General features: G+C 45.1%; 1 protein-coding gene across 12 annotated transcripts in view; it reads left to right on the top strand.

Moving 5' to 3' along the window:
- Positions 1 to 13,894, top strand: part of MPRIP (myosin phosphatase Rho interacting protein) — a 141,515-nt gene that overhangs the window by 29,333 nt on the left and 98,288 nt on the right. For 11 of the 12 annotated variants that reach the window (XM_011378118.2, XM_011378116.2, XM_011378109.2 and 8 more), the window contains exons 2-3: positions 5,889 to 5,966; positions 7,832 to 7,897. In XM_011378118.2, coding sequence (XP_011376420.1) covers positions 5,889 to 5,966; positions 7,832 to 7,897 — 144 coding nt within the window. Of the gene's footprint in view, positions 1 to 5,888; positions 5,967 to 7,831; positions 7,898 to 8,881; positions 8,987 to 13,894 lie in introns of those variants that run through there. The other variant, XM_023522108.1, reaches the window with a different exon arrangement.

The raw sequence follows: 13,894 nt of genomic DNA, 5'->3' as shown, positions 1-13,894 counted from the left end.
CATGGTTCCTGATGAGAAATCCACTGTCATTATATTTGGTTTTCTGCTATCCATGGCCATTGTTTTTCTCTAGCTGCTTTCAAGATTTTTTTCTTTGTCTTTAGTTTTCTGAAATTTAATTTTGATATGTCTTGGTGTGGATTTCTTCAGATTTATCCTTTGGAGTCACTCAGCTTCTTGAATTTATAGGTTGCCACTCTTGCCAAATTTGGGAAGTTTTCAGCATTCTTTCTTGAGTACTTTTTCTGTTGTACCCTCCTTCCTTTCTTCTGAGATTCTGATGACACAAATGTTAGAGGTGTTGTTATAGTCCCATAGGTCTCTAAGACTCTGTTCTTCCCTTATTTATTTCTTAGGTCTCTTTTCTCTCTGTTATCTGGGTAGTTTCTAGTGTTTTTTCTTATAGCTCATCATTTGGTTCCATCATTCTGCTGTTTAGTTTTTTATTTCAATGATTACATTTTTCAGCTTCAAAATTTCCATTTGGTTTTTATATCTCCTATTTCTTTGCTGACGCTTTTCTTTTTTAATTTATTCCAAGTATGTTAATAATTTCTTGTTGAAGCATTTTAGCCTGGCTGCTTTAAAATCGTCGCCAGATAATTCTGACATCGTCGCCAGATAATTCTGACATTATTCTGAATTCGGTTTTGGCATCTGTTGAGTGTCTTTGTTCATTCAGTTTGCAACCTTCTTGGTTCTTGATGTGACAGTGATTTTTTTTTTTTTTTTGAAACTTGTACATTTTCATGTTATGTTAGGTGACTCTGGATTGTGTTTGACCCTTTTCTTTCAGTTGGCTTTCTTCTGACACTGCTCCAGCAGGGGAAGGGGAGCCACTGCCTTTTACTTTAGGTGGAGGTAGAAATCCAGGCTCCCTACTTGGCTTCCAGTGACACCTCAGGCAGGGAATTCCTTGTTATTGTGTGGGTAGAGGGGGAGTCTAGCTCCCCACATGTTCTCCTCTGACACTGCCCTGGCAGGGAGAGGGAAAGGGCCTTGTTACTGCTGGGTGAGAATGAAAGCCCTAGCTCCCTACCTGGCCTCCTGACACATCCCTGGTAGGGATGCTGGGGCATCTCTTAGCCAGCAAGGTGGAAGTTTGGCCTTTGCTAGTATAGTAGGGGTGGGGCTGCATCATTTCTATGGTGCCTGGGTGGAGTAGGGTGGTTATTGTCTAGGAATTTTCTGTCTTGCCAAGCTGTCCTTTCCCTGGCTCTTTGGCTAGAGTGAGCAGGCTTTTATTAGTGTATTTTTTTTCTGTGCTCTTTGGCACTTCTAGGTTGCCTGCTCCTCCAGTGTCTGGTCTGGGACAATGAGGCAAAGAGAAAACCCAGGGCATGTATCTCTGTGTCATCTCTTGGTTCCCAAGGTCCCTAGCCTGTCTGCCTCCTTGTTTTCACCTTTCAGAGTCTTCTTAGGTTAGTTTTATATATAATGTCCAGGGTTTTGTTTGTGCTTAGGTGGAATAGGGAAAATTATCTCTACACCATCTTCCAGGGAGCAGAAGTTTCAGAAAACCATTTTTGGAAATTTTGGGTTGAGGAGTCTGCCCAGACCACCAGTAGCCTCTGCTTTATTGGATCTATGAGGGAGGGCTGAGTTTAATTGTAAGGAAAGCAGGTCAGGGGGTGCTTTCATGTGGTAACTTTTACATGGGTTTAGATAAGTGTGTTCTCCAGGGTAGCCAGCTTGAAACAGAACTCATTCTCATCCTTTGGGTCTTATAGCCCAGCTCAAATCCTCAGTATGGACAACAGCTACCTGCTTCTCCTGCACTGTCCACCCTCCCCCCCGCCCCCCCCCAAAAAAAAACAAGCAAACAAACAAAAACCCAGCCACCCAGCCAGAACACAACAACAAAACTAGCATACCACTAACAGTTTCTAGAGTGCACTCCCCAGTGCCAGCTTCCTTGGGTTGTCTGTTTCAGTCTCCCTTTCAGGTTATTATGGGTTCTCAGGAAGAGAATGCTTTTGAGACTCTTGGAGGCCTTGCCCCAGGAAAGAAGGTAAGGATCGAGAGGGAAGACTGCTGCCTTCCAAAAACACTTGTGAGCCTCTGATATCATGGGGGCAATGGCTCTGCTGAATACTCTTGAACTTACCAACATGGCTGGCTGGGTCTGATGTTGGCATTTTTAGAGAGTCTGAGAAATAGTGGGAGAAGCTGCAGCACTTTCAGGCAGGGTTGCCAGGTCAGGACCACAGGTTATCCAAGGAAGAGGAAGCTCCGAGTGTCGGGTATCTGGGCTTGTGGACTGGATTACATAGTCTGGATGTTCTCAGTAAGAGATGCTGAAGAATTTTAAGGAGGGAAGCAGCTTGGGCTGCTTTGCACTGTTAGAACAGCTCCTTCCTCACCGGTCCCACAAATGCAGCTATTCCAGCTTCTGTGCGTTGTGACTTTGCTTTAGCTGTGCCGAGAGAGTCCTCTCCATCCCAGGCTGCCGTCCTGTGTGTGCGCGTGTGTGTGTGCGTGCGTGTGTGTTGCGGGGGGCGGCATTCCTCACCTTCACAATTGTTTCTGTTCTCCCATTTGCTCACTTGGATGGCAATGCAGGGTTCCAGGTACCTTGCTGTCTCCTAGTGACCCTGAAATTACACAGTGGACACCTGGAGGTTCTTACTGACATCCAACTGTAAGCACCAGGTCAACCCTTCAGGTGCTTACTCTACTCCCTACTCTGCCATGCCTTTGCCTGCCACCTCTTGCTTTCCTCTGGCGTCTGTCTGGCACATTCCACCTCCCTCCCTACAAACCAATGGACTGGGTTATTGCCCTTTGAAACCTTTGTTCTTGTCTCTTTGAATGAAGTTTCCCAAATCTGACTGGGGGAGCAGAGTCACTTGATATAAATTTATATAGTGACCCCCCTGGTCCCTCCCCAGATATGGCTTCCTTAGGTATGGGATTCATTAGTTTACATTTCCTTTGGACTGTGAACCCATGAAGATAGGAGCAGTTTCTTATTTATCTCTGCTTCCTCATTGTCTGACACAAGCCTTGGTAAATGATTTTTTTAACAGCTTTATTGATATAATATTCACATACTGTACAGTTGACCCATTTAAACTATACAATTTGATGATTTTCAGTATATTTCCAGAGGTGTGCAACCATTACCACAATCAATTTTAGAACATTTTCATCATCTCTAAAAGAAACCCTATAACCTTTAGCTGTTACCCGCCCTCCCCATTCCTTCCATTCTCCCAGCCCTAGGCAACCATTAATCTGCCTTCTGTCACTATGGATTTGCCTTGGTAAATGCTCTTGATGGAACATTACCTGCTTTCCAGCCTGTTCCTCCTCCCAGAGCACTTGTTTCTTATCCTGTGCCCTCCAATGGCCAGTCTTTCCCACCTTTCAGGACAACCTGCACACCTGGAAGGGTCCCCTTTGGGGTAATCTGTAGAAGGACGCTATGACCAAGTGACGTGGTTTCTGGCAGGCTCCCTGGTGTATAGTACATGGGACCATGCACATAATATGCCTGAATAGACGTTTGTTGCGTGAATAATGACACCAGTGGTGGGCTGGGGTGAAACCATAGCTAGATTCTGAGGGAACTTGTGCCAGTTCCTCAGGTCTCCCACTGCCTCTTTTAGGGAAAGATCAGGTAGATATAGGTCAGGCTGATAATGTGAAGGTGCCCTAAAAACCCTGCAGCCAGAGACTAAGAAGGTGGTGTACAATCAAAGCTAGACAAAAATGGAGATGTGGCCTGATTTCACAGGTCAGGGAACTGTAGGCTGAGAGGTAAGTGAGGATTCACCTGGTCCAGTATACCTGCCCCAATGCTGACCTCTCCATCCTCTGTACTGGCTGTCACAGGATATGTCAGGTGTGCTCACCTGCTTGGGGGATGGCTGGGGGCCGCTGGTGTTTGCTAAGAAAACAGACAACTCCTCTCTTTGCTTCTGCTTTCCCAGGCAGAATTTCATTACGCATACCCAGGACGTGGCCCTCCTGAGTCGTGTCCCTCTAACCTCCGGTTCCTTGCCAGCACCCACTCCGTGTTTGATCAAAGCCAGCCTCTCACTTCCTTCAGCCTACTCCATACCCCTTGTCCAAATCCTCTCTTACCTGCTCTGTTTTCATTCAAATGAAAAAGCCAGCACTTCTCCTGTGGGCCTTAAGGACCCTGCAGAAGCCAATAAAAAGAGAGTGTTCTTGGCTTACCCAGATGTGTGACCTCTGGCAAGTGAACATATCTCTCTGAGTCACAGATTCCACAGCTATCAAATGGGGGGTGGGGCGGTGATGGTGTGATAGAGTCTCCCAGGTTGGAGAGTGTTACAGAAAAAGCATGTTGGAAGAACTCCTAAGATTTACCCAGAGATTAATCCTTGTGTGTAAACATCAGGCGGAAGGTTGGGTTTTAATTTGTGTTACTGCCCTCCAAAAGGAGCAAAGAAATTGGCCTGGTTCTACCTTTTCCAACCCCTTCTCACCAACCGGGTGTGGCTAAAAAGGGAGGCAGAGCCGGAGTGTCTGTCTAGATCTTTTAGCTCATGTTGAGTTCCTACTGCCAGGGTCTTGGGTGAGGGGGAATCTTTGAATATAAAAATATGATAATAGCTAACATTTATTAAGCACTTATAGGCCAAACACTGCTCATTTTTTTCTCATAGTTTTTTTGAGATATAATTTTTATACCATAGAATTCACCCTTTTAAAGTGTTCAGTTCCATAGTTTTTAGCTTATTCACAAGGTCATGCAACTATTTCCGCTAATTCCTGAACATTTTTATCAACCCATAAAGGAATGCCATACCTGTTAGAAGCCACTCCCCATCTCCTACTTCCTCCATCCTCCATGTTCTGGCAACACTGATCTGCTTTCCGTTTCTATGGATTTACCTATTCTGCACATTTCATATAAGTGGAATCATACAATATGTGGTCTTTTGTGTCTTTCTTTTCTTACTTAACATAATGTCTTCAAAGTCCATGCATGTTGTAATGTGTCAGTACTTCATGCTTTTTTATTGCCATATAATATTTCATTGTATAGCTGTACCACACTTTGTTTATCCATTCATCTGTTGATGGACGTTGGGGTTGTTTTTCCCTTTTGGTGACTATGCATAGTGCTGTTGTGAACATTCATGTCCAATTTTTTATTTGAGCACCTGCTTTCAGTTTTCTTCAGTGTATAAACCTAGGAGTAAAAGTCTGGGTTGTATGGAATTCTATGTTTAACATTTTGAGGAACTCCCAGACTGATTTCCACAATGGCTGTACTGTTTTACACTACTGTGCTATGTTTTACTTGCATTATCTCATCAGTCCTCACATAAGTTTCATGAGGAGTAGATAGAATTATTTTCCACTCCCACTTTTCAAATGGGGGAATTGAAACTCAAAAGGTTTTCGGCCCAAGGTCATGAAGCTAGTAATTTGATGATTCTTTGGCAAGCGTTAGCTGTGATCACTAAAGCAGTGTCTCTTCTCCCAGACCCTGTTTTGTACTGTCAGATTGAGGGCTTTTGACTATATTGTTCACGTGGTATACCTAATGCCTGGCACACATTGGCACTCTCATGGTTATTGAAGAAAATGTCGTTTTTTCCTGTTCTTGGTGACTCGATCAGAAACTTAAGGGAGGGATCTGTTTTTTTGGAGTTTCTATACTCTACAGTTCCTCAGATTTCCACTGGGTTTTGTATTCTACTTTCCATACCAGTCACCACAGAGCTCCCATGAGCTTCTTGTCTCAAACCTCTTTCCTGGAGATTCCATGGCTGGGATATGAGATGTGTGGTATGTGCCAAGCAGAGGTGTCCTCTGTTTCCAGCAAGTGCTTGTCATTAACTTGACTGTTGGACATGTTCTGTCTTTCTGGTCCAAGACCACTGATGACTTGCCCTTTTCTCCTCTAGGCAAAACCTATTTATGGTGGCTGGCTGCTCCTGGCTCCAGATGGGACCGACTTTGACAACCCAGTGCATCGGTCTCGGGTAAGGGAATCAGAGCAAACTCCTGGGGTGGGAGGGACCGGAGAGGGGCCCATCTAAGGGAAAATTGACAGAGTGGAAGAGGGAGATGGGGAGTTGACAGTGGATCCAGGGATGGCCGTGGATCCAGAGAACACCTGTTTGGCAAACTTGTAGGTTCCACAGGAGAAGTCTCAATTACACATAGTTAAACCTGGTGCTCCCTTCAAAATGAGAAGCTCTCACATGGTGCCGCTTGTTTCATGAGTCAGCTTTAGAAATAGTTAAATGGGAAAGGCAAAAGGGCAGTTCAGCAAATGTTTGCATTATGCTAATTAGGCTTCCAGTTCCTTCAGTGCCAATGTCCTGCCTCCTGCAGCACTCTTTTTCCTTCTTTTCTTCATTTTTCCTCTCCTCTCCAGCTAGGGGCTCAGCAAAGCTGGCTTTGAGGGCCAGCTTTGCTTTTGCTCCTCTCCTGGGCACCCCAGCCCAGGGCAGGTCCCTGCTGTGCACAGGCTGCTGGAGCAGCAAGATGGTCTCACCAGTCTTATCCCTGATGAGTGGTTTATTCCTCTGCCGAGGAGCCCATTTGTATTTGACTCTAATTAAACACTTTCTTTCCTTTTCCACATGCTCTTTCAGGTGCTGCTGCCTGTACCCTATATATTGCTCCAGCTCTGCTCCCTTCATGTTTCCTGCTCCCTTGGAGAGCCTCTGACATGCCTCTTGGTCTCTGCTGCCCCTGGCCTGAATACTACACTCTGGGATAGGCGTTGTTGTGCTCCATAGAGCTCACATTGTGTCTGGGTTCTTTGGGATTCTTTCTAAAATGGGTTATGTCTTTAAAGACTACAAATTGTAGCCTTGGAAATGTATTTTGGAGGAGAGTTTTCTCCTGGACACCAAGCGTGGAACCAGTCTTCTACAGGTCCTCTTTGTAAGACCATTTGAGTGTCTCGTTCCTGCCACCCAGGCGGGGGGAATGTGTTCTAGTGCCTGCAGTAACCAGAGAGCAGCTCCCTTTCCCATTTATATTAAGGGCATACAGAATTGCCATTCTAGCTTCTAATGGAAAGATCATTATTATAAATGATGTAATTTTGGCCCAAAGCAAAGAGACTTGATATTTTTGTTCTTGCGCTCTCATCTCCAGCAAAAATTATGAGGAAGGCACATCCTCTTGTGGTACTTTTTATTCTGCTGTCAGTGCCATTGGACAACTATTGTCCCCCAGTGCCTGGCCTTTGGGTGGAGAGTAGAAAGAGGGCACTCTGCCAGTCAGACACTCTCTGGACATCAGAATCGTTCCCACTGATGTTGCTCCTGGTTTTTTTGTTTTGTTTTGCTTTTTAATTTGTTTGTTGTTTTTAGCCTAATTCTCCTCAATGAATACTAGAACCTGGCTGTCTTTTTCTCTGTCCCCTTTTTCCTGTGGATCACTGGAACAACCTTGTATAACAGTTTCCTAGATTTTTCCTGAAGTGGGGAATCAATACTTGGCATGCTCAGGTTATCCCATATCATGTCAGATAATTCATCAGATAGATATTGACACACATTACGTGATAAGCTCTGTGTTGGGTACATAAAGAATACAAAATGGTGACTAAAGCATCACTGCTCCTGAGGAATTTGCAGATTAAAATAAACCAGGCATCTTGTTAAATCTCAGTAACTCGTGTGGAAACCACCGGATAGTTTGGGCTTTTTCCCCTGACCCAATCGTGGCCATTCTTCTGCCTTGGGTCCCTCTTTTCCTGCCATCTGCCCCAGAAATATAAGCTGTGGAGCCTTCGTTCTTTAGATACAGGTTTGTCAGACACAGAGACTCAGCAAGTGGAGATTGGGGCCAGAACCCTTCTAAACACCCACTCTGTGCTCCTTTGCAGAAATGGCAGCGGCGGTTCTTTATCCTCTACGAGCACGGCCTCCTGCGCTACGCGCTGGATGAGATGGTGAGTGTCTTCCTCTGCTTACTCCCTGTCTCCAGCCTTCACCAAGCTCATTCACTGTGACTGCATTTGCGTTGTCTATGAGCACAGCAGCTGTGTGCTCTCACTGGGGCTTCTCTTTTGGAGCCTGGAATTTTTTAAGAACTTGCGGCAACTGGTAGAGATGACCCTTAAAAACCAGATCTTCGGTTTGAGGCATCTTCAATAGTCATGGGTGAGAGTAAGTGGTTGGGGAGGAAGTCACTTCTTTTCAAGGCTGATAGGAGTTTGACTCGTCCAGAGTACTCCCAGTTAGAAGTGGAACAGGCTGTGGACCTACAGGGACAGATTTGGGACTGGCCCTGGGTCTGCGTGAAAGTTGAACACATGCACATTCACATGCTGTAGTCCCAGAACTGCCCCTAAGTTCCATTGCTGTAATTGGTCTTGCTCATCCCATCAATATTCAGAGGCCTTCTGGTAATGGGGTCATTGTTCCTCTAGTCACAAAGCCAGAGCATACAAGCTCCTTACTGCTGTGCTACCCACCTGGTTTGCTTTCTACTTCTGGGCTGGATGAGTGTTTATTGCTCTTAGTCCAGAAGAAACCCAAAAACCAACCAGGTAGAATGTTTTGGCATTTCTTTTTTCACTTATTTCATTTCCTTTTTCTGTAAAGAAGATTGGTCCCTCCTAACTAATCTAAAGTATGACTGAATTCCAATCTTTATAAGGGTTGAAGATAGACATTTTTAGCACCTTTTCCTGTTCCATTTGAGAGAGAGAGAGAGAGAGATAGAGAGAGAGTGTGTGTGTGTGTGTGTGTGTGTGTGTGTGTGTGTCTGTGTCTGTGTGTCTGTGTCTGTGTGTGTGTCTGTGTCTGTGTCTGTGTACATACATGCATTCATTTGGGCAGCATTTTTAAATTGGGACTGTCCTAGAAAATCTAATCATATCATGTAAAATAGATTGACCCCATCCCAACCAGAGTTCACTCCTTTGCTGCAGCAGTGCGATCAGGTTATGGAAATGTGAGCAGAGATGACTGTCCTCTCCAGGAACCTCATTGACAATGTGGACATTGGATTTTAGAGTGGTTATTACAGCTTACAGGTAAATAGGCCATGGGTCCTAATCTTTGTGATGCTTTCTCTATTTTGTTTCTGGGATGAATGAATGGGTATGATATTTAGATATGGAGTTAATAGATATGATAGCTAGTTCTTTACTGACTATCGCCTCATTGGTTCCTCCTTAAAAAGCATTTTCTTTTTTCTCCTTCGTGAGTATATTTATACAATGTAGATGGGCCACAGAGAGTTTTTTCCATGAAAACATCTGTGGTACAGAGTAGTTTGACATGACTGAATTGGAGGTGAGTACCATTGGGGTGGTAGAACTCACTAGAGGTGGGAGCAAGGGAACTGATTCACTTAGATCTTCATTTCCTTTGAGGAAAGGAAGCAGGCCTGGAGACAGGCCCAGTGCTGCCCCTGTGTGTTCTAATTTGGCTGTCGTGCGAGCAATAGCCCTGACGTGGGAGCTGGGCTGCTATGAACCTTGGGGTTTACTTTGTCCTCCCTGTGCCTAGCTGACCTGTTCTGAAGTTTCGCAAAGACTAACAGTAGAGAAAGAGCCTCAGAGGTCATGGGATTACACTCAAGCTAGGATGGGCAGTGAACCATTCTGAAAAACTGAATTCCCTGGACTTTCCTTGGAGACGGATTATTCTGGTTAGAAAATCTTGATTTAGGTCTAACTGGAGTCCAGCACAATTCATTATTCTCTTCAGCTCAGTTGCACAAGCACAAAGAGAGTGGCTACTAGGGATGCCTTTGTGTCGACACAAACGCAGAGCGCATGCCGTATCCCAAGAGCCACTCCTAAATAATTGAGACTGTCGAGCCATGAAGACTGACACCTTGCAGTACATTGTGGTCTCCCAGCAACCTGGATGCTGATTGGATAGTATTTCATGTGCTGCTAGGACAGAGGTGGGACTGTGCCAGCAACATGGGAAAAGAAAGAAGCCCCAGGAGAAACTTGGACTGCAGAGAGAACATTGGGGGGATGCCCACTTTCTGGAAGGTGACCTTGGAGCTGAAGAGACTAACCCTGTGAGCCAGTTAGTACTGATCTGCCAAAACTGGGCAGTGCAGGTACACTGTACCTCCGGGGAGTAGAGTTGCATTATTTTTATGAGTGGAAAAAAAAAAAAAAGTGGCAGTCGCTTTGAAATACTTTTAAAGCAACATTTTGTGCACGTAAGGGTTTTCTCTTATGTATTAGGAAGGTCCTATGAGGAAAGTTGCAAGGAAGCGTCTGGGTTGTATTTGAGAAGAGGCTGGGTGAAGAGGACAGTCAGATGCCAGCTGCCCGCTGGTTAGCATCAGCAGTCATTTCCATGGGGCTTACAGGTAGACTCCTGCTCCCTAGTGGTTTGCATCAGGCCTTGTTCTTCATGACCGCTCACTGGATGAGCACAGTCCAGAATCCTGGAACTCCAACCCAGAGGTCAACTTTCCCGAAACCTAGACTCCTGCCTTGACCTGGTCAGTGGGGTCTTGTGACCTGGAGCAGGAAAACTTTTCAAGCAGGCTCATGTGTGAACTGAATTCTAGCCATGCTGGAAGTTTTTCTCCTTCACTACCTAGAGCTGTGGTCCTCAGTTGGGGACCATTGTGCTTCCAAGGCAATATCTGAAGTCATTTTTAATTCTCACAACTGTGTGGTATGGAGGGGGCTGCTACCAGCATCTAGTGAGTGGAGGCCAAGAATGCTGCTAAACATGCTGTGATGCACAGATCAGCCACCCACAAGACTGAGAAACCCTGTGAGATTGGGTCAGTAACTTATTTAAATTTTTTAATTTTTAAAAATTATAAATTTGAGTTGCTATCACCCCTGTTCTTAAAAGGTATGGAAGGACTCAGCCATCAGATTTCCTAGGAGTGAGGGAGGTGATAGGGTAGAGTTAGCTTGCTGGCTGGTGTGGTAAGTACAAGGCAGGGAATAAGAGTGGGTCTGTTTCTGGTGTGGAGGGGTTTCTATGGAATATCCCTGCATAACAGGTGACCACAGGGCTAGCAGAACTGCTTATGGGTGGCTTTTACCCAGGGAACATATAGGTACCACTTCCTGTGCTGTGCTCAGACTATCATGCCTGTATGCTGGCCCCATCTTGGTGGTCTCCAAGAACAGCAGCTTTGAGCAGCTAGTAGCCACCACTGATCCTATCCTACCACTCCTGCCAAACTTAACTCCAGCCCTCCATAGCTAATCTACTGCATGTAGTAAATTGTAACATTTTATGGCCAGGCTATTTAACACTTAGTCACACCTCTTTCAAATTGTTACTTAGCTTTTATATAACATTCCTATTTGTATTCATTTGTTTAAATGGTATCTTACCAACTACATTGTGACTTTTTTTCCCCCATTGTTGGGCCCTTCATAATTTTTGCTACCCTTCTGTATTGTGTGGCAGGCAGCTTAGATGGCACAGACCTAGTAAACTTCTGTTGAGTTGAACTAACCAAGCTTGTACATGCATTATTGCAGAATTTCTGCTTTCATCTTGAGAAGGTAGGAGCTAGGAGAGTTGTTGTGGGGTGCAGCTTATAATGGTTCCTCAGCAAAAGGGAGAAATGCCCTCCAGAGGTCTCTAGAGAACCAGTTAAGGGATGAAGTTGTCCGGGCCCCCTTTGCTGGGCCTGCGAAGGGCTTGGCAGCTGCCGTGGTTGTCAAGAGTCCCAGGAAGAGGGAGGAAGTGAGGAGCTTCAGTCCCTGGGTCAGTGCCTGCCTGAAGAGCTGCTTCAAAAAGTGTTTCTGCTTGTCTGCCTCGGGGGACTGACTGTTGCCTTTTTCTTCTGGGCGGCTCTGTAATTGGACTAACCTTTGGGAATCACTTTTCCTTTTTTGGGAATTTTTTTTCTCGATACACCCACATACCCTGTAACTGGTGGGTGTGGAGGACAGGCAAATTTCCCAAAAAAGGAAAAGAAATTTCCCAAATGCAAACTGAGGTGAGTTGAGCTCAGGGCAGCCTCACAGACAAGTGGGAGCCGGAGCAATTTGGCTGAGCCTCTGGTTTTTCGGGAGTGGATAGAGCGAAGAATCTACAACCCCAAACTGCTGTCTCTCTCCTCTACTTTTGTTTTTACCTGGGTAATCTGTCCATTATTGTACCATATTCTGCCACTTCTCCTTGAACTTTTGGGGACTGATGTAAGGCTAAGGTGCTGGTATCATTAGAGCCCAAAGGTCACTTTAGAAGGCTTTCCCAGAGGAACAGAGGGGAAGTGTTGGAGCTCTTGTTTTTGTTTAATTATGGTAAAATATAAGTAACAAAATTTACCATTTTAACTATTTTTAATAGGACAAGTCTATGACATTAAGCATACTCATCATTGTGCAACCATCACCCCCATCCATCTGCAGAACTCTTTTCATCTTGCAAAACTGAAACACTGCCCTCATTAAACACTAGCCGCTCTCCCTCCAACCCCTGGCAACTCTATTCTTCTTTTTATCACTATAATTTTGACTTTTTAGAAAAATTGTGTGAGTCTAATGCTCTTGAACCCTGTCTGCTGAAACAAACTGACCCTGGGTTTTTCTCATGTAGAAACCATGGTGGGATGGTACCCATGCTTCCATGGCAGGTGTGTGATATTGAGCATTACCTTTTGCTATGTGAGGCTTCTCCCTTCTCTGCCTTAAGAGTCCTCGAGAGTCAGGAGAGACCAGGGCTGCATGATTTTGTAGAGGTCGTGCTGCCAAGGACTTTAGCCCAGTTCACATCCCTAAACATAATAAAGAAAACCCTTTTAGCTCTTGAGTATGTGCTTTTGGGGGGCGGGCAGCTGTGGATTTGTCCATCCCGTAGGATGTGAAGTTACTCTGTGCTCATGTGTAAAGCTGTAAGCTTGGTCTGAACACTCTTCAGAGGACATGAGCACTCACAGGTTGGATTTCTGGCTCCTTTATGGTTTGCTTTACAGTTTCATATAGGACAGAGTCCCTAAGGTTGCTTCGACCTCAGGGTCTTTGCTCATTTTATTCTTGATATATTTTGGCTACTCCTGGTGTTTAGTCAAATACTAGCTAGCATCACCACATCAGCTCCACCTCAGATCATCAGGCATTAGAGTCTTGTAGGAGTACCAGTCCCTGGTGCCAAAAAGTTTGGGGACCACTGCTGCACAGAATCTAATACAAGTTTTAAAACTGATATGATCTATTGCTACTTTGGTTGAAGTTGCGGAATAGTCTCAGCCCCACCTACACCATTCCCTCTTCAGCTGAAGTGAGGAGTATCCCTAACTGGACAGACGTCCAGAGTTATCCACATGCCTGCACAGGCAAGACACCTCTTCTTGTGTTGACCATTTAATTAACTAACGTTTCCTAAATAATTAACTTGTTCCTTGAACATTTGCAAAAGTAGTGCTTTGCCAATGCTGACCGATGTATGAATAGCCATCTTTGGGTAAATGCTGAGGCCAATGCAGGTGCTCATGTTTGTAAGGAAAAGTAGAGACTAGCTGGGAGGCAGGCAGGGGGCCACTGGCAACTCAGTGGGCCAGGGCCCAGAGGGCTAGCTGTCAGGGTTGACATAGCCTGGGAGTGTGTTCAGGAGTTGTAGATCAGCCAGGGGTTCTTAGGTGAGTCCAATGTGTTGGTGTGTTTGGACATAGGGGCCTTAGATCGGAGTCCCTTATGCCATCTTTCTTTAATCATAACAACTAAAAATAGTTTTCACCTCTTTGGGAGGGATGTTGTAACAATTAATTGCTTAACGACTCTTAAGAATGTTGAAGATAAAATATAATCTGTAAGTATATATTATGTATGCAAGGGCTTCCTTGGCTGGAAGGTACTAGTGCAGTTCTTGAGGTGTTTGTGTGGTAATCTGGTAGTGAGTGAATTACAGGATGAGGGATGAGTGCTGGGAGGGGTCCCCTGTGCTCTGCCTCTGAGCTTCCTGCAGCCACTTTGCCTTAGAGCATCTTTAGGCCA

Source organism: Pteropus vampyrus, unplaced genomic scaffold, assembly GCF_000151845.1.
Source record: "Pteropus vampyrus isolate Shadow unplaced genomic scaffold, Pvam_2.0 Scaffold331, whole genome shotgun sequence".
In the NCBI taxonomy this organism is placed as follows: Eukaryota; Metazoa; Chordata; class Mammalia; order Chiroptera; family Pteropodidae; genus Pteropus; species Pteropus vampyrus.
Note: the sequence above shows the minus strand (reverse complement) of the source record. Positions and strands in the feature narration are given on the sequence as shown.